At 45.8% G+C, this 22,138-nt stretch overlaps 1 protein-coding gene across 3 annotated transcripts in view; it reads left to right on the top strand.

Annotated features, from left to right (window-relative positions):
- Positions 1-22,138, top strand: part of PTPRA (protein tyrosine phosphatase receptor type A) — a 149,439-nt gene that overhangs the window by 121,207 nt on the left and 6,094 nt on the right. For all 3 annotated transcript variants that reach the window (XM_045980776.1, XM_045980775.1, XM_045980777.1), the window contains 11 exons: positions 2,348-2,384; positions 6,382-6,479; positions 7,620-7,739; positions 8,446-8,612; positions 9,100-9,235; positions 9,930-10,079; positions 11,285-11,378; positions 11,674-11,750; positions 12,234-12,368; positions 20,444-20,569; positions 20,651-20,802. In XM_045980776.1, the coding sequence (XP_045836732.1) occupies positions 2,348-2,384; positions 6,382-6,479; positions 7,620-7,739; positions 8,446-8,612; positions 9,100-9,235; positions 9,930-10,079; positions 11,285-11,378; positions 11,674-11,750; positions 12,234-12,368; positions 20,444-20,569; positions 20,651-20,802 (1,292 nt within the window). The remainder of the gene's footprint in view (positions 1-2,347; positions 2,385-6,381; positions 6,480-7,619; positions 7,740-8,445; positions 8,613-9,099; positions 9,236-9,929; positions 10,080-11,284; positions 11,379-11,673; positions 11,751-12,233; positions 12,369-20,443; positions 20,570-20,650; positions 20,803-22,138) is intronic.

Raw genomic sequence — 22,138 nt, 5'->3', positions numbered from 1 at the left:
TGCGGGGCTCGATCCCAGGACCCTGAGATCATGACCTGAGCCGAAGGCAGCGGCTTAATCCACTGAGCCACCCAGGCGCCCCCCCACCTCTTACTTTTAAAAACATTTTGTTCACACCAGTAAGAACCTTATTGTCCATTTATAGTTAATCCCCATTTCTACCCTTGGCAACCCCTTACCAAGCCCTTCTTGCACAGAGAGCTAAGATCAAATGGGAATCTTTTTTTTTTTTTTTTTAAAGATTTTATTTATTTATTTGACAGGCAGAGATCACAAGTAGGCAGAGAGGCAGGCAGAGAGAGAGAGAGGAAGCAGGCTCCCTGCTGAGCAGAGGAGTCCGATGCGGGGCTCGATCCCAGGACCCTGGGATCATGACCTGAGCTGAAGGCAGAGGCCTTAACCCCCTGAGCCACCCAGGTGCCCCTCAAATGGGAATCTTGAAGAGAAGTGGTACTCAGCACTGTGGAGTGATAGCAGCAGGCGGGGGGTGGAATGAGACCTATGGTTGGAGACCACAAAGGTTCAAAAGCAAACCTGACATTAGTTACAGGAGATGATGAAACAGACAGTTGCACATTTGGCAAGTGGGTTTCCAACCTGGAGTCTTAAGAGGGACTAACTTCCTCACTTACCTCTAGATGTTTTAAGAGTAGGGACTTTAGGAATGTTTTTATTTTTAACGGATAGGAATGTAGCAATCACCTAGAGCTAGCCAACGGTTTGATTTTGAAAATCCAAAGACATCTCAGGAACCAGGGAGCCACATTTTATCTTTTCCTTGATCATAACACAAGGAAGAGCAGTAGATTTGCCTCATTCTAGCTATACCTTATTGGTTAAGCAATGCTGCCATATCACAATGTCAGCATGCATTCATAGGGGACATATGGCACAGTCTTGGTTGGGACAGAAGCACTTTGGGGCTGGGCCCTCCAGCAGGGCTGTTAAGCTGTTCATTGCCCACATGCTCCTGTGAGAAATTAGTGCCTTCTTGTGGAGCAGGGATATGACTTGGCTTAACACATTCCCAGGAGCTTCTCAGTTTTAATGACAAGTTTAGTTATAAACAAATTAAGCCTTTCTCAGTTTCCATCTTCTAATGATTAAAAATACTTGTAGAAACTTAAATTCCCCTTCTCAAGAAAAATTTTAACAAGCTTCTTATTACTGGCTTTAAATATGTCCATCTCTCGGGGTCTGAAGCTTTCTCCTGTGCTAGCAAGCAACCCTGCCTTCCTCTCTTTTGAACTACAATAGGACATGGCTTCTCAGACTCAGGCCCCTTCCTTTATTCTGCCACTGCCTTGCAGACTTGTATTTCACGCCATCATCTTGGTGTGACGTGGTGTCCTATTTGTGAAGCTGCCTCCTCCCTCATTGCCCATCTTATGGCTGTCTTCAGCAGAGGGTCATTTATAATCCTTATGTCAGATGATTTTTCACTTACCTAGGACTTCTCAAGTGAACACTATATTTAAAAATGTTGAAACGTTGTATCACTAAAACAGTAAAAACTGGAAAAGAAAGATACTGCCAGTAGTTTGTTTTTCCAAGGCTCCGTATCTATTCAGTGACATTACCAGGCCCTTTGCTTCTTGTCTTCTACTGCCTGTAACGGGGAACCCTGTTGTCTAACGCTAGGAACTATTCCACATACCCACAGGCTCTTCCCCAAAGGTTTTTGGACCTGGGTAAAGGATTAGCAAGGAAATAACCCCTTAAAAGAAAAGAACCCCTTTTCCTTCCTTTTTTTTTTTTTTTTTTTTTTTAAGATTTTATTTATTTATTTGACAGACAGAGAGATCACAAGTAGGCAGAGAGGCAGGCAGAGAGAGAGGAGGAAGCAGGCTCCCTGTAGAGCAGAGAGCCCGATGCGGGACTCGATCCCAGAACCCTGAGATCATGACCTGAGCCGAAGGCAGCGGCTTAATCCACTGAGCCACCCAGGCGCCCCTCCCTTTTCCTTCCTGATGTGGGCCCAGCTTCATCCATGGAACCACCACACATGCTTCTGCCTTGGAGGGTTAGCACTGACACCTAGACTCTCAGCTGCTAAGAAGGTATCAGGAACAGGGTCTAGCCTAGGTGTTGGTATTTGGATGTTCTTACACCAGTATTCATTAATAATTCACTTTGAGAAGACTACCTAGACCATGTGATCTTTGTAAACTTTGATTCCTGGTATCCAAAGCTAATCCTTTGGAAATTTCTAGAATGGAAATCTTGTTAATTGCCTGGACCTTTTCACAACGGAAGCTTTGTTAACTGGGAGCTGGAATTTCGTTCCTATCCATTTTTGGTTCTCATTTTCTTTTTATCCCTCACCTCTCCCCCACCCTACCCTCAGGGCTACCAAGAAAAGAACAAATTCATTGCTGCACAAGGTAAAGTAATGATCACTTTTTACTTTCGGGCTCAACCATTAGTTCATTAGTGGGTTTTCTTTCTTTCTTTTTTTTTTTTTTTTTTTTTCGTGCAGATGCTAAATAGATTAATCAGAATGCTGTAATTTTCCTGTAATCACTATCATCTGAAAGAAATAAAATCTGCCTTACACATTTATAACTAAGGGCCTTCATCTTGATGACAGTATCCAGGGATCCTGTTAAAGAAGTCCTTTTGTGTATGTGCATAAAAAAGACTGGAGAAGGCTACACATGGGCGCGCACACGCTCTCTCTCTCTCTCTCTCTCTCTAATGAGGTCCCTCTGTCTTAGGGCCTGATGGGAACCTTAGGTTCAAGCCAGGCTTCTCAAGAGTTTGAATTTGGATTCAGTCTCCTGAGAGGTTTGGCCCCCTCACAGGGTCCAGGCTGGCTCATCTCCTCCCCCTGTTTCTGAGCCTGAGCTCCTCTGTTACTCACAGAAAAGTGGTCTAGGAACCCTCAGAGCTGAGACCTAGTGCCATTACGTTAGATGTACTCTGCACACATTTCCATAGCCTCAAGTTTTAGTAAATGTCCTCCATCTTTGGGATCCCAGTAAAAATATGGTGATGTTTGCTGCACTGCCAAAAATTGATGTTATTATGGTCCAGCAGAGCCCATTTGTTTAGCCATTCAGCAAATGTTTATTGGCCATCTTTTATGTGCCAGTCACTGGCCTAGGTGATAGGGATATGTACAGGAATAAAACAGGAGATGGTCCATGCCTTTTTGGGGCCCTTAGTTGGTAGAGGACAGTTTACACCAAAATTAACAGAAGTTCTGGTAAGTGGCTATGCTCTTAAATACAATAAGCACTAGTCAACTGGGGCTATTTAAAATTAGAATTTTTAATTAAAATTAGATAAAATTTACAGTTCAGTTTCTCAATCATACTAGTCACATTTTAAGACTTAATAGCTACATGTGGCTAGAGACCACCATACTAGTGCAGATATGGAACATTTTCATCATTGTAGAAAGTTCTGTTGGGATAAGTACCATGGTAGAGATAAAACAGAGACAGACGTAAAATAAGGTGGCTAAGAAAAACCTTAGATCCTTCTTGCCCTTACAGTCTTCCACTGGGGCCTGGCCATTGCCTAACCAGGCCCTGCTTTTCTCACCCTCTGTAGCTCTGTAGTCAGGTCTACCCTCTGAAGCCCAGCTCAGCTGCCACCTGCTCAGTGATCATTCTAGCACAAGTAGCCAATGTGCAATCTCTTCCTCTCTTTGTTTGCCATGGGACCGTGTTGATGCTAAAATATTTCTTGAAGAAGGTCACCTATGATTTTCTGATAGACCTTTTCTCACACCCCCCTCCTCTTGAGCCTCTCCACAATACTTCACAGTCCTTGAAATTCTCCTCTGTTATTTCCTGACATTCAGTCTTGGTTTTTCTCACTTTTCTAAATATTTCTTCTCTGGCCTTTATTCTTCCTTCTGCCTCTTAAATGTAGTTTCTCCCCAAATCTGTGGATGACTACTTCCTTGAAACTCCACTCTTGTCTTTCCTGGCACCATTTCTTAGTTCTGCTTCTCCATCTGCTCGTCCTTAGTCTTCATCCCAGTCGTTTGCTTTCTGAACTTGAATAATGCTGAAGATCTCCAACATTCTCTTTTTGACCCCTTCTTTTCTTCTTTGCCTCTGTATTCTCTTTGAGAGACCTCATCTAATACCACCTCTGTTTGTGTGGCTGCTGACTCTCTTGAATTTCTGAACTGTTTTTCCTTCCTTACTTCCTTTTTTTCTTTTTTTAAATTTTATTTATTTGAGAGGAGCGCAAGAAGGGGATTGGGGCAGAGGGGAAGGGAGAAGCAGATTCCCCACTGAACAGGGTGCCGAATGTGGGACTCAATCCCAGGACCTGAGATCATGACCTGAGCCAAAGGCGGATGCTTAACTGACTGAGCTAGCCAGGCACCTCTTCAAACAACTTTTCTAACTCACCACCTGGATACCTCCACAGACTCTTCAACATCAAAAACTAAAATATGCCTTAGAGCATTGGCTGGATCAGTCAGTAGAACGTGAGACTGTTGGTCTTGGGGTTGTAGGTTTGAGCCCCATGTTGGGTGTAGAGTTTACTTAACAACAACAACAACAAAAAAATCAGTCTTCTTCAGCACCCCCCCAACTGCTTTTTTCCTGTATTCTCTAGCTGTCACCATGAATGGAAGGCAGTTCATCTAATCAACCAAACCAGATTTGGGATCATCCAGATTTCCTGCCTGTTCTTCGCTCTGGAATATGAGTGGTTCTCTTATTTCTTTCTCCAAAATCCGTCTTCTCTGACACTGCCTTATCCCCATCTTTTTTTCCAGCTCTATTGTAGTAACCTACTAATTGATCTCTAGGTCCCAGCCTTGCTCCTTGCATTTCTTCCACCAGAATGGCCTTTACTAATGCAAAGCTCTTGTTAGGTAGGACTTGTGGATATCCTACAGCGAATTTCCATGATTTATACAACAAGCCTTCCTTAGCCTGGCTTCTACCCCTTTAGATTCTGGTACCTGTTTTTCCCCCTCCATCTTCTACCACTCCATGTACCCTATACTATAACCTCATTGAACTCCTTACAGTCCCTGGACATCTCATGTTCTTTCTTACTGCTGTGCCCAGCATCTCTGCCTGGAGCATTTCTTCTCCCTATATCCCTTTTGTAAATTCCTATCCGCCTCATCTACCCCAACATATGGCTTAAATGTCACCATCTCCAAGAGATTTTTCCTGACCTTACTAGGCAGTAGAATAACTCTATCTCTGTACATCTTGTTGGCATATGTCCACCCTGTCATTATTTGTTTTTCTTATTTTTTTTTTATTTTTACCAAAGGGAATACAAGGTTTAAGAAAGTCAGAAGGGTATTACAAAGCATATAAAAACAAAGTTCTCACCCATTTCCTCTTCACTTTTTTACTCTAATGCAACCATTTTATCTCTTGATGACTTCTTATGACAGATGATAATTTATTTAATCATCTTACAGGCTATCTTACACTCAGACATACATGCATACACATGTCCCTTTCCCCCATTCTCCCAGTAGAATTAAATCACAATTTGGAGCTAAGATAATATTTCTTACATTATTATTATTATTATACTAATATTATATACAACTGAAGTATTACATGATGTTTTATACAGTTTTTGGTTTTCCTTTTTTCCAAATGAATACTTACCTTTTTTATCCTGTTTACTTAGTTTTTTATATAGCTAGCACTGAGTTTTTCCCCCCCAGACTCTCCACTAGAAATATTTATTTCCTCTCAGTACCTTCAGAAACATGAGGCTTAATTTAAAAAAATTTTTTAATCTTACAATTCTTCTAGAGCCTTATTTCTTCAGTTCTATTCTGGATTGGTTGCCCTCTATCTTCTGTCATCTTGAGCCTTTCCTTCACCAACACCCAGGGAATTGCATTAGCCTCTATCCTGTTAGATCCCATTTCTTTCTCTTTGTTTGCACTCTCATTTTGTTTAGAAATCTCCCAGCAGCTTTTTGGAAAAGACTAGATGGCAGTAAATTTTAAATTCTAGCCTGAGCAAGACACCTAGCATCTCTGTGGCTAACAACACCTACCTTAGAGCATGATAGGAAGGTGTAAATGAGATATAAACCACTTAGCTCATTGGCTGACCAATAACATAGGTATTTAGTGAGCAGTTATGATTTCTAATCCTCATCTATAATATCCTTGAGAGACATTATTTGTGTTCTCTTTACATTTTGACAGCCTCTCAGCCCCCTTCACTTCCTGGTAAAGTGCCTGATACATATAGGGTGGATGGAAAATGTTCTTAGTAGGTGTATGAATGGATAGATGGATTGGATATTTAACTGAGAACATGTGGGCATAGGCTTCCAAAAGTCAGGAATGAATGTTCCCAATTTCCCAGCAGATTTCTTCCCCTTGGTGTGTGCTCTCCTCATCTTTGCTATTGGCTACTTTAGGACCAAAAGAAGAAACAGTGAATGATTTTTGGAGGATGATCTGGGAACAAAACACAGCCACCATTGTCATGGTGACCAACCTGAAGGAGAGAAAGGAGGTGAGTGAAGAAATTAGATAGGCATGACCAGCAGAGGAACTCCTGTTTGAGCCTGGGGTGTCCGTCTTTTGTGCATCCTTTGTGGCTTCTGTGCCAGTCATCCAGACAGAACCTAGGCCAGTGTGCTTCCTAGACTTTCCTAGTGCCTGGAGGTCTCAGATGAACCTCAGGGGTGCACCGAGGGCACGTTCCCCATGTCTGATAGGCAGGCAATTCACTGTGGTTTCAAAACAACCTAGAAGAAAGACTTGGGCCATTTGCCAAGGAAAAACTACAGAGGAGCTTTTTTCCCTGGGCCTCTCCAATCCCTCATTCTCCTGGTTGCCTGTACCTCCTCGGAGTCAGCAGAGGGAACTGTATAAACTGAGATCCTGTGTGGTGCAAGGGGGAATCTGAGGCCCTGGCCTGATCCTTGTGCAAACAGCTTTCTGACTGGTCCTTTTCTTTTCGTGCTTTGGCCACCAAATGCGTTCCTGGCGAGCCCCATCACCGTGTCACGGCCAGAACCAGTCTTGAGCTCTGGATCAAGCTCCAGAGAGGAACCCCCATTCATGACAGTCTTTTTTCAAAATGGCCCTTAAGTTCCCTTGATCCCCACCGTGGGGTGTTGGATGTGTTAATCAGCAGCTCTGCAGTGCTTAGGAGGGATAGCACTAGGGCTGGGCTATCGGTTCATTTCCTCCGACCTGACCTCTTACTCTCCAAAGCTGTTCAGGGCCCAGGCACCAGAGAAGGCATCATCCCGCCTTGGTAAGCCCCTCAGCAGGTTGCTGGTTCCAGGGGATCAGACAGGCCTGTCCCTAGATCATAACCTGGGTATTGTGGAAGGGCACATTTTGTAGGTAAAGTAATGCCCATTTTGACCTGAACTAAGGGAACAGGAGTGGGAAAGAATGAGAAGTATAGGGCTGGGGCTATGTAAAAGTCAAGAGATACTGCTGAACAGGATGGAAGCTGAGAAACTTGAAAAAAGATCAGTAAAATAAGTCTGCAGGGACCAAGGTTAGAGAAGAGGCCTTCTCTGGGGGCTTTCTGGGAACTTCTGTCTGGGCTTTTGTGGTCCTTTCCTTCAGGTTCTTCATGTCTGCTGGGGGCGGGAGGTCTGAGGTCATCAGGGGATGCACGTCTGTTCCTTTCCAGTGTAAGTGTGCCCAGTACTGGCCAGACCAAGGCTGCTGGACCTACGGGAATATTCGTGTGTCAGTAGAAGATGTGACTGTCCTGGTGGACTACACAGTGCGGAAGTTCTGCATTCAGCAGGTACTGTCTCCTGCCCCCTTTCTCTGCTGACTATTAGGAAAGTGGAACAGATTGGGTTACCCACCTCTTACTCAGGTCAGGAATCACTGAGTGTGAGGTCTGTTTGGGCTCTGAAACCAGACATCTGGGCTCTTAGGGAATTCTGTCAAACCTAAGGGAGGAGCATTTTCATGACGGGGAGAAAAATGTATTATTGAGATAGTGTTTCATCATCATAGGTATGAACCAAGTGCCTCTCGGATGTGGTATAATCTTCTGGGTACTCACCTTCTCTTACTCCAAAGGATCTTGACATCAGGGATGTGGTGGCCCCTGCTCTTGGTCCTCCTGAGTGACCCTGGAAGCTTGAACAAAGTTTGCCTTCAGCTAAGGGGCACAGTAGTGCTGTGAAAAGAGGGCTTACCAAGAGTCAGGAGACCTGCATTTTAGTTCTGACCTTGCTGTTAATTAGTTCTGAGACCTTGACAGGGTCACTTCTCTGAGTTTCACATCTGTCAGCTGAGAATAATTTTGAGAGCCCTGACTTACCCCATGGGGTTCCTGGGAAGCGATCCTCTCTCCGTGGTTAACATTTCTTTGTATAGACTCTCACTTCCCCATTGTCACTGACAACCATAGCTGGCCCTGGCTTTTAAGCCTCCCTTCCCCTGGCACTGCCCTGCCCCAGGTTATCAGGGCCCACACACAGGATCTCCTCACTCCACAGGTGGGCGACGTGACCAACAGGAAGCCACAGCGCCTCATCACTCAGTTCCACTTTACCAGCTGGCCAGACTTTGGGGTGCCTTTCACCCCTATCGGCATGCTCAAGTTTCTCAAGAAGGTGAAAGCCTGTAACCCTCAGTATGCAGGGGCCATCGTGGTCCACTGCAGGTCAGTGTGGCTGACCCTTGGCTTCCCGCTTATACCATATTCTGTGCCCGTGTTCAGAGCAAAGGAAAGCACAGGGGCCCTGGCTGATGAGAGGAGGCTGACACAGAGCAGATAAGCTATTAGGGTCCTGGGGCAGCAGCCAGAGAGACTTCTCAAGTTTTGGTGCTGGGATAGACCATTTGAGGAGAGGGAAGGGCAGTCTTCCAAGACTGGGGATGGGGAGACCACTGCTATGAAGCCAGAAAGCTAGATTGAGTGTGTTTTGTATGCTTGGTGCTTTCACACCTTTCTAAGTGTCAGGTTTCCCTGGTCCTGATAACCAAAGGTACAGTGGGGTTGTTGGCTCCATCAGTCTTCAAGCTATTCCCCATTCAGAATTAGAATGTACTGGCCTGAAGAAAGAGTCCTGGCCTCTGCTACCCCCTCCCTGTATGCTCCCACAAGGCATGCTGGCCATCCTAGTAACACCCCTGCTCTCTGGCTGCAGTGCGGGTGTAGGGCGTACAGGTACCTTTGTTGTCATTGATGCCATGCTGGACATGATGCATACAGAGCGGAAAGTGGACGTGTATGGCTTTGTGAGCCGGATCCGGGCCCAGCGCTGCCAGATGGTGCAAACAGACGTGAGTGATTTGTGGGTAAGGTGGGCAGAGGGCATTCTAGGACCAAAACACCTCCTAGCATCATGGATTACTCAGCCTCCTAGGTTATTGTAAATGATCATCATGCAGTGTGATGAAGGACCCTTATAAACCATGTCTTAAAGGAGACATGGAGCACGGAGGAGTTGGAAAGGCATATGTCGTTTGCACTAGACTCTATGGATGAGGAACAGGTCCTGCAAGCACGCATGAAGGCAGTTGAGAGAACCAGTGCCCACAGAATTGTGGCTCAGCTTTGCCATGTCCAGAAGCAGCAGTAGGATCAGCTCGGTGGTTGGGACATGGGCTTCAAAGGGCACAGCACTGGGAGTGAGGTTCGCCCAGGTTTCGTATGTCACCAGGCTTTGACGCCTTTTAGACTGTTCAGTCTGTGCTGTCAGAATGAGCAGGAGTTGGGTTTGTCCTTCCCTCCAGCCTTGCACTCTAGGAGGCTGCCAGAGTAGGACCCTCCCTCCCAAGTTAAGCACCCCCCCCCCCCCAGGGATTCATGCATTTGAAGTCCTGCCTCACTGAATCAGGAAGCAAGTGAATAATTTTATACCTGCTAGGGTCAAAGGAGAAGTGGACTTGAGTGATTTGGGGGTGGGAGGGCGTCATCTGGCACCACAGAGACATGTTGTGTATAACTGGGAACTTGGGCATCATGGCATTTCAGATGCAGTATGTCTTCATATACCAAGCCCTTCTGGAGCATTATCTCTATGGAGATACAGAACTAGAGGTGACCTCTCTAGAAACACATCTGCAGAAAATTTACAACAAAATTCCAGGGACCAGCAACAATGGATTAGAGGAGGAATTTAAGGTGAGTTGGAGTTGAACTCCCTCTTTCAGACTGAAGGATCTATGTGCTCTGGGGAATATGGAATGCTTGGCTCTTAGAGATTTAGCAACAAATGGGGAATCCCTTTGTAAGATATGTATGTAGTTAAAGCGGTGGGTTTCTTGCCCTTTAATCATACCTTAGTCATTTTCAACCCGTCCTGCATGTTAGAATCACTTGGGTTTTGTTAGGAGGAAAGAAGAAAAAACAAAACAAAAAAATCTGGCAGTGGTATTTTAAGTCCCCCAGCCCACTTCCCCCTGCCAACAGGCATATTATTGTATGTATTATAATGTACAGCAGCAGTAGACCTTTTGTGTAAGGACCAGACAGTAGACATTTTAGGCTTTACAGGCAGTATAGTCCGTCTCTTTTGCAACTGCTTAACACTGCTGCTGTAGCACCAGGGCAGCCGGAGTTGCTACATAAACAGGTGAGCCTGGCTGTTTCCATGACTGTGTTTATTTATAGGCAGCAGGCCAGATATGGTCCATGGACCATAGGTTGTTGACCTCTGCTGTGTGCCATTAGACAGTGGTTCTCAGCACACTGAAGGAGTATGTCACACTCTTGTCAACATAACTGTTCCCAGAAAAAGAGATTCTGGGTTGCAGTGGGAAAGATCACATCCCTTAAAGTAGTTCTTCTATAACTAGAATGTGCACAAAAATTACTGTAGGATCCCATTAAGATGCAGGTTCTGATTTTCCAGGGAGAAAGAGAGTTAGGGCCTGAGATTCTGCATTTCTAATGCCATGAGACAGTTGCTGGTTCATGGGCTACATTTTAAGTAGCAAGGATCAAGAAGGAACCTCAGAATCAGGAGAAGGGAGCACGTGCATTTGAATAAGGTTTTCGAATGAGTCCAATACAGCCTCTGGAGTGGAGGCAGGCTCACTCCCTCCTATGAAGCCGGGATCCTTACTCCAGGATCATAAAGTTCTAGCTCCAGGGAATCCCAGAAGGGTCCACAAGGAGTCTGCAAGGCAGTGTTTCCCAAACACTCGACTTGTTCACTGAACTTGTGATAGAAGAAATGGTGTTCCAGAAAGAACATGTGGAAGTGGAGATCAGGGCTCCAGGGAGGAGCAGTATGCAGCCGGAGTAGCCTGAAGATGCAGGTCTGACAGGCATCATCTTGCCAAGTTACAGAGATGAGGAATGTTTCCTCTTCCTTCCCAATTCAGAAGTTAACGTCAATCAAAATCCAGAATGACAAGATGCGGACTGGAAACCTTCCAGCCAACATGAAGAAGAACCGAGTTCTACAGATCATTCCATGTAAGAGTCCTCTCCCCACTCCAAAGTCTTAGTGCCCCATCCCTCCTTCCACTTCTCAGCTTGGAGACCAGAATTAGAGTATTGCCTCTTTTTGCTCTTAGGTTTTTAGTGACTTCTGGAAATTAAAAAACAAAGCATGACAGCCAAAAGGTTTCTCCCTCCTGGCCTGGGAACAGGCATGTTATTGCCCAGCTGGGGTTATACCTCCCCAGGGCCTGGGTGGGAGGGAAAGATTGAAAGAGAGGTAGGAGAGGGCAGGTGCCATTGGGGAGCCACAGCTTCTGTCCTTCTGCAGATGAATTCAACAGAGTGATCATTCCAGTTAAGAGAGGTGAGGAGAACACGGACTACGTGAATGCATCCTTCATTGATGTAAGTGGTGGCTGTGTCCCCAGAGCTCCCCACCCTCCATGGAAATTTGGCTGGGCCTTGCAGTGCCACTCTCCCAGTACTTGGGAGGATTGTGCTTTTGTCAGTCACCAAATACGGAACCAATACCTAGCCTACACACTAGGTGTGTCAGGCCCCTGAGAGCAGAAGGTGGTGAGGGAAACAGGGCAGACACCACAGTAATAACTGGAGGGAAAAGTTCGTAGTACAGACCACAACCTCGGGCTGAAAGCCTCTGCTTTTTCCCATTCTTGTTCTCTTCATCCTAGCTCCAGCCCCCCTTTTCCTCACCCTCATAGAAAGAGACCAGCATTTCAGATAAGGTTTGGTCCTTAGCCAAAGGGGAGTTCTGCCTGGGATGAGTTTGCCTCCAAGCAGTCCCATCCCATTCTAGTGGCCTGTCTTCTTTTGCTAGCCCCTCCCTATTAAATCACCTTCCTCCTACCATGGACCTGGTCTGTATAGGGCTACCGGCAGAAGGACTCCTACATCGCCAGCCAGGGCCCTCTTCTCCACACCATTGAGGACTTCTGGCGAATGATCTGGGAGTGGAAATCCTGCTCCATCGTGATGCTAACAGAACTGGAGGAGAGAGGCCAGGTGAGTTCAATGACGTCCTGGGCTGTGGGAGACAGAGAGCACAGGAATAGGGGTGGAGGGGTGCTGTGTTTGGCTTAAACTGTCCAGAGAGCCATATCCAGGCAGTTGATCTGAGCTATCAGGAGCTTCTCTCAGTATTGGAAGAGTAGTGTGGTCTGAGACCCCAGACAGTTCCTGCCTCTTAACTTCTCTCCTGAATATGGTAGCCTGCAGCCTAGCTTTGTGCTAGCCTCCTCCTCTCACCCCCCAGACAGGGCAGAGCTAGTGAAATGAGGGGTACAGAGCCAGACCAAGGATCTGATGTGGAACTTCTGAGTGTTCCTAAAAAGAAGTTACCTTCCAGGCCAGAAGAATGAACTAGAGAACTGTGGGAAGATGATTTGCTTCTTTGCAGACTACAGAAAACAGTAGAACCTGAGAAATAATAGAAGAAATGCATAAGCTGACACTCAGTAACAAGGAAATCTTTTAAAGAAAACATCGTTGGGGCGCCTGGGTGGCTCAGTGGATTAAGCCTCTGCCTTTGGCTCAGGTCATGGTCTCAGAGTCCTGGGATCGAGCCCCACATCAGGCTCTCTGCTCAGCAGGGAGCTTCCCTCTGCTCAGCAGCTCTGCTTCCCCCATCTCTCTGCCTGCCTCTCTGCCTACTTGTGATCTCTCTCTTTCTGTCTAATAAATAAATAAAATCTTTAAAAAAAAAAGAGAGAGATAACTCTTAAAAAGAAAAGAAAACATCCTCAAATCAGTTAAAAAGTAGAATTGTCTGGGAACTCAGAATGTAACAGACCTTAGAGGCCCCCTTGGGTCATTCCCCCGCCCCAGTGTGGGGGATCTGCTGTTCCCGAGTCACAGTCACACAGCCTCTACTGAGCACTTTCCATCTCAGGGGTCACTCTTTCTCTGCCTGCCTCCTGCCTGCCCCCCTTGCTGTACACTGGGTGGCCCAGTCCGTGTTCACACAGTGTTTATGGTCTTAAACACTGTGTTGTGGTTGCCCAGTGCAGTAAACGGGCACTTCATTGTGCCTGGTGTGTGACTTAACAGGGATCAGAATTAGAGAAGGAGCCTGGAGAAGCCAGCAAGGGCCTGGTGATAAAGGTCTTTCTGAGCTGTAGCGAAGGGTTTAGACTTTACAGAGCGGTTTCAGAGCCCTTGACAATATCAGCTTTGTGTTTTTTTGAAAGCCCCTCTGGCTCAGTGAGGAGGGCAGATGAAAAACAAGCACAGCACAAGGAGAAAGAAGGCTGTGACGGTACTGCCGATGGCACAGATGGTGACAAAGGGTCTGTCCCAAAAGATAGTGAAGAGATAGCATGGTGGCAGGGTGAAGAATTAAGGATGGCACCCACTTAGGACTCACTGAATTTACAGCCAGTTAAAAAAATCACTAAGTGTATTTTATGCTAGTTGTTACTAGCTACATCTTCCCCATCTGTATTTGCACAGTTTGTTTATTTTAACTTTGATATAGCTTTATACATATTTGCACACTCTGATATTCTGTATGTCAGGATTATTTTTTTCCAGTTTTAATCACTTAACTCATTAGCTATTCCTTCCCGATTTCTCTCATGTCCCTCATCAACAGACATACTTCAGAGGTCTTCATCTTTCATTAATAACAGTACTGATGAGGTGAAAAGTTTGGGGCACAGTTCCTGCCTCTGCATTTGAGCAGTGAGCTACTATGTTGTCAGGAGCCGGGTGTGTGTTTCCTGGCCCTCTCTAATAAGCCGGGATGGAAGGTGCAGAGGAGTCATGGACCTGCCTGAGGTTATCCCCACACTGCCCATCTCCAGATCTGTGACACTCAGGCCCATATTGCAGGGAGAAGCACTGGGATAGCAAGCACAAGTATCATCTCTCAGCCCACTGCCCTGCAATAAAATGTGACCCACTGAATACCTCAGACTTCATCCCGTGGGATTATGAAGCCCTTCTGTCCTTGAAAGAAACCTAGTGAGAGTTAAGGATGGAGATGGGGAAAAGAGCCACATGCATACACAGTCTCCCACCCCTGATGAAGCCTGCAGTCCCCTCTACCTACCACTCTGCCTTATTTCCTCTTGCCCTTAGAAGCTCTTGCCCTTAGAAGCTTCTGAAATGAATTAGAACAGCAAATTAATGACATTCTTTATAAGGCCTCACTCCCCTTAAGACAGGATTTCCCTTCCTGTTCCATCTCTCATTTGTCTTATCAAGTGTAGCCTCCAGAGATACTAACAGGAACCTAAATTATAACGGTGAAAGCTATCTACATTTACACAACATGACACCACTACTCCCTACACCTGGTTTTAAAGTCCCAAGGAAAATGTCTCAATCCTAAATTGTCAATTTTACATACATTAAAATCCCGAAAGAATTAAAACTTAAAATCCTCTTTTCTCCCTGTTTCTTTCCCCCTCCTCCTCCCCACTCCATCTTAACCAGAGGGGTCCACCAACATGCTTGGTAAGGCCTGTTCCCTCAATAGCTGAGGTTGGACCATTCATCCGAGTGGGCAGAGCAGTTCTAGCAGTTTCTGCATGGGGTCAGCCCGACCCAGGGTTGTGTTCCACTTATCCAGAATCAGTAGAATGGGATTGCATCAGATGCCTATCACAAAGCTCTGTGTCCTCATCACTGTTGTCAGCCTCAGACCATGAAAGACACTAGATGCTATCTAGGAGGAGGAGGATAAAAGCAGCAGGAGCAAAGACACAACAGCTTCTCTTGCAGCTTCTTTAGGATATCATTATCTAGAATCTAACTTGAAAACATAAATCTGAGATTAAAGTCCCATTCCCAAGTATTCTGCTACTGGATTGAGCACTTATTCCCATCTCCCACCCTGAGCTACTGAGGATTTTAACACCTGGCTTATTGCGCCTTGGTGGTCCCTATGCCTGCCTCTGCTCTTGAAGGGATAAGTATCCATGGAGGTGATCCATTTACCCTTGATCTTTCAGCCTCTTGGCTACCTCAGGCACCCACTCAAATCAAGTCATTGCCCACATCTGTGCTGCCTTTGGGCTCTCAGCACCAGGCACCCTGCATCCTACCCTGCTTCACCATCTGGCGAGTATCCACCTCACTACTTCCCACCTCTTACTCCACAGTTTTTATCTTCACCAGGTCTCTGTAGCTGTGCCCAGGGCCCAAGGGCTCAAGAGCTCCAGGGCTCCCAATCGGGCCCGATTCAGCCACTTGCCACTGACAATCCAAAGGCAGAGAGCCCAGCAGAGGTGAAACAAGAGAGGAATTTATTTCAGTGAGGCCAGCACTGAGTCCAAGACAGTGGACTAACATCTCAGAGACTGTGTCCAAAGTGCAGAAAATAAAAAATTTTTTAAAACCACAGAAAATAGTTCTAGGTTCATTTAAGGAAGTTGTGGGATAAAGGTCAGTGGATATGTGCAAATGGGCAGAACGGTCAGGTTTATCACTGTCTTGGGGTCAGTCCAGTCATGTGGGGTCTTTCTGAGGCCAGGGCAGTCGTCATTGCTTGAGGGGTAGTTTCGGTTCCCATCCCTAGATGCTTTTGCCTGAATTAAGAGAAGCTGGAAAGAAAACTTAATCAGAAAATATAGACTGAGGTGAAAATGGAAGTGGTCGAAGTCCTCTTTCAGAGCCATGGACTCCTCCACTTCCTCAGCCCCTGACTCCCCTCGTGTTCTTACCTTCCTCCTTACTCTCTCTAGAGTTTTTTTAATGACTTAACCATTATTACTATCCTTCCCTTGCTAACATTTGTTATTCTCTCCTGGTCTTTTATTTTCTTGGCACCTTATCTTACAATCTGGCTCCTCCTCTATGACCTCTAATCCCTGAAGTGCTCTAGACTCTGGCTCTAGACTCAAGTATCCCTTGAGGACCTCATGTAGTCCTGCGGCTTGGAATGCTATTTATATGCTGGAGGTTCCCAAATCTGTGTCAACTTCCCAGTTGTGGACTGGTGTACCCCTCTGCCCACTGGATATCTTCACATGACTGTTAAGGATCTCAAACTTCACCTGGCCCGGATGAAACATGATTTCCTCCTTCCCAGTACTAGTCCGCACTGCTCTTACCATCTCAGTAAGTGGTCCAGCCTTCTGCCCAGTTGTTCATGTCAGAAGTCTAGTAGTTACCTTCATCACTCCCCTTTCTTTGGTTCCCACATCAGTGAGGCCTAACATACGTTGAGTGTGTCCTCCTCTCTCCAGCACAGCTGTGGGCCCCTCCTTGAAACCATCATCTGCTCACCTAAACCACTCAGTAGCTTGACAGCCCATCTACCCACTTCCACTCTTGCCCACTTTTCTTCACTTCCCATGGCAGCCAGAGATCATTTCAAAAATAGAATTCTAACTGTGGTCACTCCTTAAAATCTTCTTTGGGCTTCCTGAGATCATGAGGGAAAATTTACCCAGCATACAAAATTTAAGAGCCTTTCAGAAATGTTGACATCTTGTCCCAAGACTTGAATTGGGTCCTTCTTTCTCACAATTTCACTTGCTTAATTTAAATCTCCTGGTTTCCATTTGCCCTTGTTCCCTTCTGCCATCTAGCTGCTAAGTGGGGCATGGCTTCTGAGATGGGTCATAGCCTACTCCTTGACAGGAGGTTCTGTATTTGTCACTGCTTTGTGTTCTGCACAAGCCTGGTCTCCACTCTGTGCTCTCATGTCTCCCTCCTCAGCAGGATCCCCGGGCCTGCGTAGCCCTGGGCATCAGTAGATGTAGCCAGTGCTGGCCCCGGCTCTGGATTCCTCCGGCCCATGTTCTGCTTCTTAAGGAACAGGGTTCCTCACCTTTGGCCCAGAGGAGCATCTCCCCAGTAGGGCTCTAAACTGACTCTACTCTTGTTGAGTATTCCAAAACCTCCCTCAAAACCTTGCCTTCCAGAGGCTTAACTCAGCCTCCTGAACTAGTGCTGCTTTTGGCCCCACTCTTTCTGCCATCGCCCTCCCCACAGCCATGAGAGGCACCTCTGGACTGCCATTTCCCTTAGTTGTTGCCTTTTTCTCTTAAATAGCTGGCTTTGTTTTTAAGTCCAGCTTGCCTCCTCTGTTTGTATTGTGCCCACTCGGAGAGCCAAATTAAATAAACCATGTAACCTTCGCCTGGCTGAGTGTAATGAGTTGCTGCCATTGGTCCAACATTTGTAATTGTCTTATGTGGCTTCTCTGTATATCATCCCTTAAACCCTTACCCTGGGGCGCCCAGTCCGTTAAGTGTCTGCCTTCTGCTCAGGTCATGAGCTCAGAGTCCTCAGATCAAACGGCACATTGGGCTCCCTGCTCAGCAGAGAGCCTGCTTCTCCCTCTCCCTCAGCTTCCTCCCTCCTGCTCATGCTTGCTTGTTCTCACGAGTGCTCTCTCTCTCTCTCCCCCCCCGCCCAATAAATAAATAAATAAAAATCGTTTTGAAAAAAAAATCCTAACCCCATAAGTTTGCCAGGCTTGTCTCCTTACCTATTCACCTACAAAACTGTGTCACCTTGAAACTCACTCTGGCATTAATCGAACCTCTTGGTTGGTCCCAACCATGTGTAGTCACCTTGGAGTTGTCCCCATTAAACTAGCCACAGCAGGCTCCCTGTTTGCTTTTACTGTTGACTGATTCCCTACCCACAGTTGTTTGTTTGTTTTAAGGTTTTATTTATTTATTTGTCAGAGAGAGAGAGAGCGCGCGGGCACACAAGCAGCAGGGAAAGAAGCAGGCTCCCTGCCGAGCAAGGAGCCCGATGCGGGATTCAATCCCAGGAGCCTGGGATCATGAGCTGAGCTGAAGGCAGCGGCTTAACCGACTGAGCCACCGGGGTGTCCCTCCCTGTCCACAGTTTTAAGAGAGGACTCTCTTAATAGTTCCCTAACTCCGTATCCCTGGTGGTTTTCTTCCAGTCAGCCCCTTTTCTTTATTGTGCCTCACCACCAAAACTTAGGGTCTCAGATATCTGAAAGCCATGAAGTGGGGGACCATATTATTTCTTTTTCTAGTCACAGCGTGATTCTAGCTCATACACACTCCATTTCTCTCAAGTCAATTTGGATCTCAGTACTTGTAATGGTTTTAAAGTCCCAGTCTTCAGTCCTGGCTGATAAACTGTGTGAGGGCAGTATTGGGAGGCAACTCTGGTAGCAAAATTCATTCCACCCACCAATGCCCTAAAAACCAACATAATCTCTGTTTAAGAGCCTTGGAATTTTTTAAAAAGCTGTTCTAGTTGAGGAGAGCGCCCGGAGCCCCAACCCTCAGCATTCCCAGGACTCCCGAGTGGGTTTATGTAGAAAAGATTGGTCTGTTACATTTCCCGACTCCACCACTTTGATAATTCTGTGTTTTAAAATGACCTCAGTTTATAAGGGGGTAATGAATGATCACACATATGAAAAGTAAGAAGAGTCACTAAAATGGACCTTTAATAATGATTTTATTTGGACTAAGAGACTATCAGTGATTTTAGTTTTTCTACTTTTTGTAATTTTCCCGGTGAATGTGAAGTACCTTTATGGTTGAGGATTTTAAAATTGCCAATAGTGAAATATTTAAGATCTTCCCCAAAATGCTCTAAAGAAATGGACAGTATAACTATTGTTTTATTATGTACATATAGCCTGACTAGTTCTACAAACATTGAACAAATTCAGTTCAGCTACTGAGAGCATGCCACGTGTGGGTGGTGTGCAAGGTGCGGGGAGACAAAGATGAAAAGAGGCAGCTTCTGCTCATACATAGTTATAGAGGAAATTGAACCAGATGCCAGCAAAGACAGGCTATAACCCATCTCCTACTCACTCGCGAAGACAGAAATGTGGGTGCCATTGCAGATTCAGAAGATCAAGAGGAAAGGGATGGAAGGATACTGTGGCCTGGGCTCTAGTGAAGTACCATGGCTGGGTGGCAGTGTCAGTGGGGTTCAGTTTTTCTGGATTAGTAGTCTGACATGTGTAAGCATTTCTAAGAGGTAGAAACACCCAAAGGGGCAAAGGAGGGGAGAAAAGGAACTGGAGCAAAGACATTCACTCCTCTCCCTCTTAAATGTTGGACACGGCAGAGGTGATGGTCAGAGCTCTTCAGGTATCCTGTCATGGCAACTTAGACTGTAGCTAAGTTAACAGCAAAAGGTTAAATGATTATGTCAGTACAAGAATTAATTTTTTAAATATACAGTTGGCTCTCGAACAACACGGGGGTTGGGGGCATAGACTGCCAGCCCGCGCTTTCTACCGTGCAGTCAGAAATCTGCATATATCACAGGGATGAAAGCTGCAGCGTAGGGAATATAGTGGAATGCTAATAGTGTTCTGTGGTGACAGATGGTAGCTGCACTGGTGGTGAGCACAGTATAATGTATAGACTTGCAGGATTACTGTATTGTGCACCTGAAACATGTAACATTGTGTGTCAACTGTAATTAAAAAAAAAAATCTGTGTGGGGGCGCCTGGTGGCTTCGTCAGTTGTCTGCCTTCGGCTTGGGTCATGATGCTGGGGTCCTGAAGGTGGAGCTCCACATCAGGCTCGTTGCCCAGTGGGGAGTCTGTTTCTCCTTCTCCCACAACCCCTGCTTGTGTTCTGCCTCTCTCTATCTCAAATAAATAAATAAATCTTTAAGATTTTATTTATTTAGGTTATATATATGTTATAGATATGTTATATGTTAATAAAAATGATAAAAAATAGGTAATTTTAAAAATGTAATTAATTGCCTACTACTGGCCTGAAGATTGACCAGTGACATTAACAGCACATATTTTATGTTTTATGTATGCTGTACTGTGTTCTTAAAATAAACTAGAGAAAAGAAAATGTCATTAAGAAAATCATGGAAGAGAAAATACATTTTTACCACTGTGTATAAGTGGGCCCACATAGTTCAAATGCACGTTGTTTAAGGTTCAGCTGTAGATGTCCTGGTAAGACTCCTAGTGAAGTGAATTGGAATGATATTAAGTAATGTAATGACACTCTGAGTCTCTGATACCTTGGAGATGATGTGTGTCCTCTAAGAGGTGGTTACTGTAAGAGGGGAGCAGGCAGCTCAGAGGGCAGCCCCACCTCTACCATACATGGTATTCCAAGCCCCTCACCTCTCCCATTTGTCATTCCAGGAGAAGTGTGCCCAGTACTGGCCCTCTGATGGAGTGGTGTCCTATGGAGATATCACAGTGGAGCTGAAGAAAGAGGAGGAATGTGAGAGCTACACTGTCAGAGACCTCCTGGTCACCAACACCAGGGTAAGGTGGCTGGGGGGGTGTGGCTCCTCCCACAGGGAAAAGCCAGGGTACCCTGCCTCTCTGATCACCCTTCTTCCAAAGGAGAACAAGAGCCGGCAGATCCGGCAGTTCCACTTTCACGGCTGGCCTGAAGTGGGCATCCCCAGCGACGGAAAGGGCATGATCAGCATCATCGCAGCCGTGCAGAAGCAGCAGCAGCAGTCAGGGAACCACCCCATCACTGTGCATTGCAGGTACCGCTTTCCCCAGCCCTCGGCATGGGAGAGAAAGCTGGGAGAAGAGGCAGGGGAAGTGACAGTGGAGAAAGCCAGACAAGAGCAGGGTATACTGGTGAGCAGCACCTGGCACTCGATTTTGGTGGCCAGCACAGCACGAGGTAATGCGAGAGGGTCATAGAGTTTGAACTTTGCATTAAGTGCTAAGGAACCAATGACGTTAAGATACTGGGCAGGGGAGCATTTGGGACAGTATTGGGGTACAGGTGAGCAACAGGGGGGACTGATAGTGGAGAGTCCAGTTGGGCACTGTGGGGGTGAGGTCTGGCCTCCGTAAGAAATACAGGAAAAGGGGTGCCTGGGTGGCTCAGTCAGTTAAGCACCTGCTTTGTGCTCAGGTCATGATCCTGGAGTCCCAGGATCGAGCCCCTGACTGGCTTCCTGCTCAGTGGGGAACCTGCTTCTCCCACTGCCTCTGCCCCTCCCCCTGCTCCTTCTCTCTCTCTCTCTCTCAAATACATAAAATCTTTTAAAAAAAAAAGAAAGAAAGAAATACAGGAGGAAAAAAAGGCAACTATTTTGAGACTAGCTTGAAGAAAAATGAGCAAGACTGAAAACATAGATGTGAAAGAGAAGAGGAGTCAAGGTTGTAGGGTTTATCACAAGTTTAAATCAGGGTTACTATTAATGTTTGCTGTCATTGACAGAAGAAAGATGAGAAGGGGACTTCTTTTGGGGGGCAAGGGTGAATTTTGTTTGGGGCATGTTGTTTGAGCTTGCATTTTAAGGGGAAAAAACAATTTACCGTGAGTTTGTATTGCTATTATAATTAGGGAAAAAAATTCTTGGAAGAGTATATCATAAATCACTGCAAATTGGTTTTAAAAACAAAAATGAGGAACGGAACTTCTAGGAATATATCCAATAAATGTGTTTCAAGTGGCCAAAAGGAGGGGCGCCTGAGTGGCTCAGTGGATTAAAGCCTCTGCCTTCGGCTCACGTCATGATCACAGGGTCCTGGGATCGAGCCCCACATCGTACTCTCTGCTCAGCAGGGAGCCTGCTTCCTCCTCTCTCTCTCTCTGCCTGCCTCTCTGCCTACTTGTGATCTCTTTCTGTTAAATAAATAAATAAAATCTTAAAAAAAAAAGTGGCCAAAAGGAAATAAATAATCACCAGGATTGAAGTACTGTTTATAGTAGTGGAAGATTATAAATTACCTAAACATATAAATGGCAGCCTGACTCAATAAGCTGTGATGTATCTCGAGCTATAGAAGTTAATGAGGAGGCTGCTTATATACCGGGTGTGGGTTAATCCTCTAGGTGTATTATTTTGTGAACAAAAGCAAATG

Source organism: Meles meles, chromosome 16 (assembly GCF_922984935.1).
Source record: "Meles meles chromosome 16, mMelMel3.1 paternal haplotype, whole genome shotgun sequence".
Classification (NCBI taxonomy): Eukaryota; Metazoa; Chordata; class Mammalia; order Carnivora; family Mustelidae; genus Meles; species Meles meles.
This window is presented reverse-complemented; position numbering and strand designations above follow the sequence as displayed.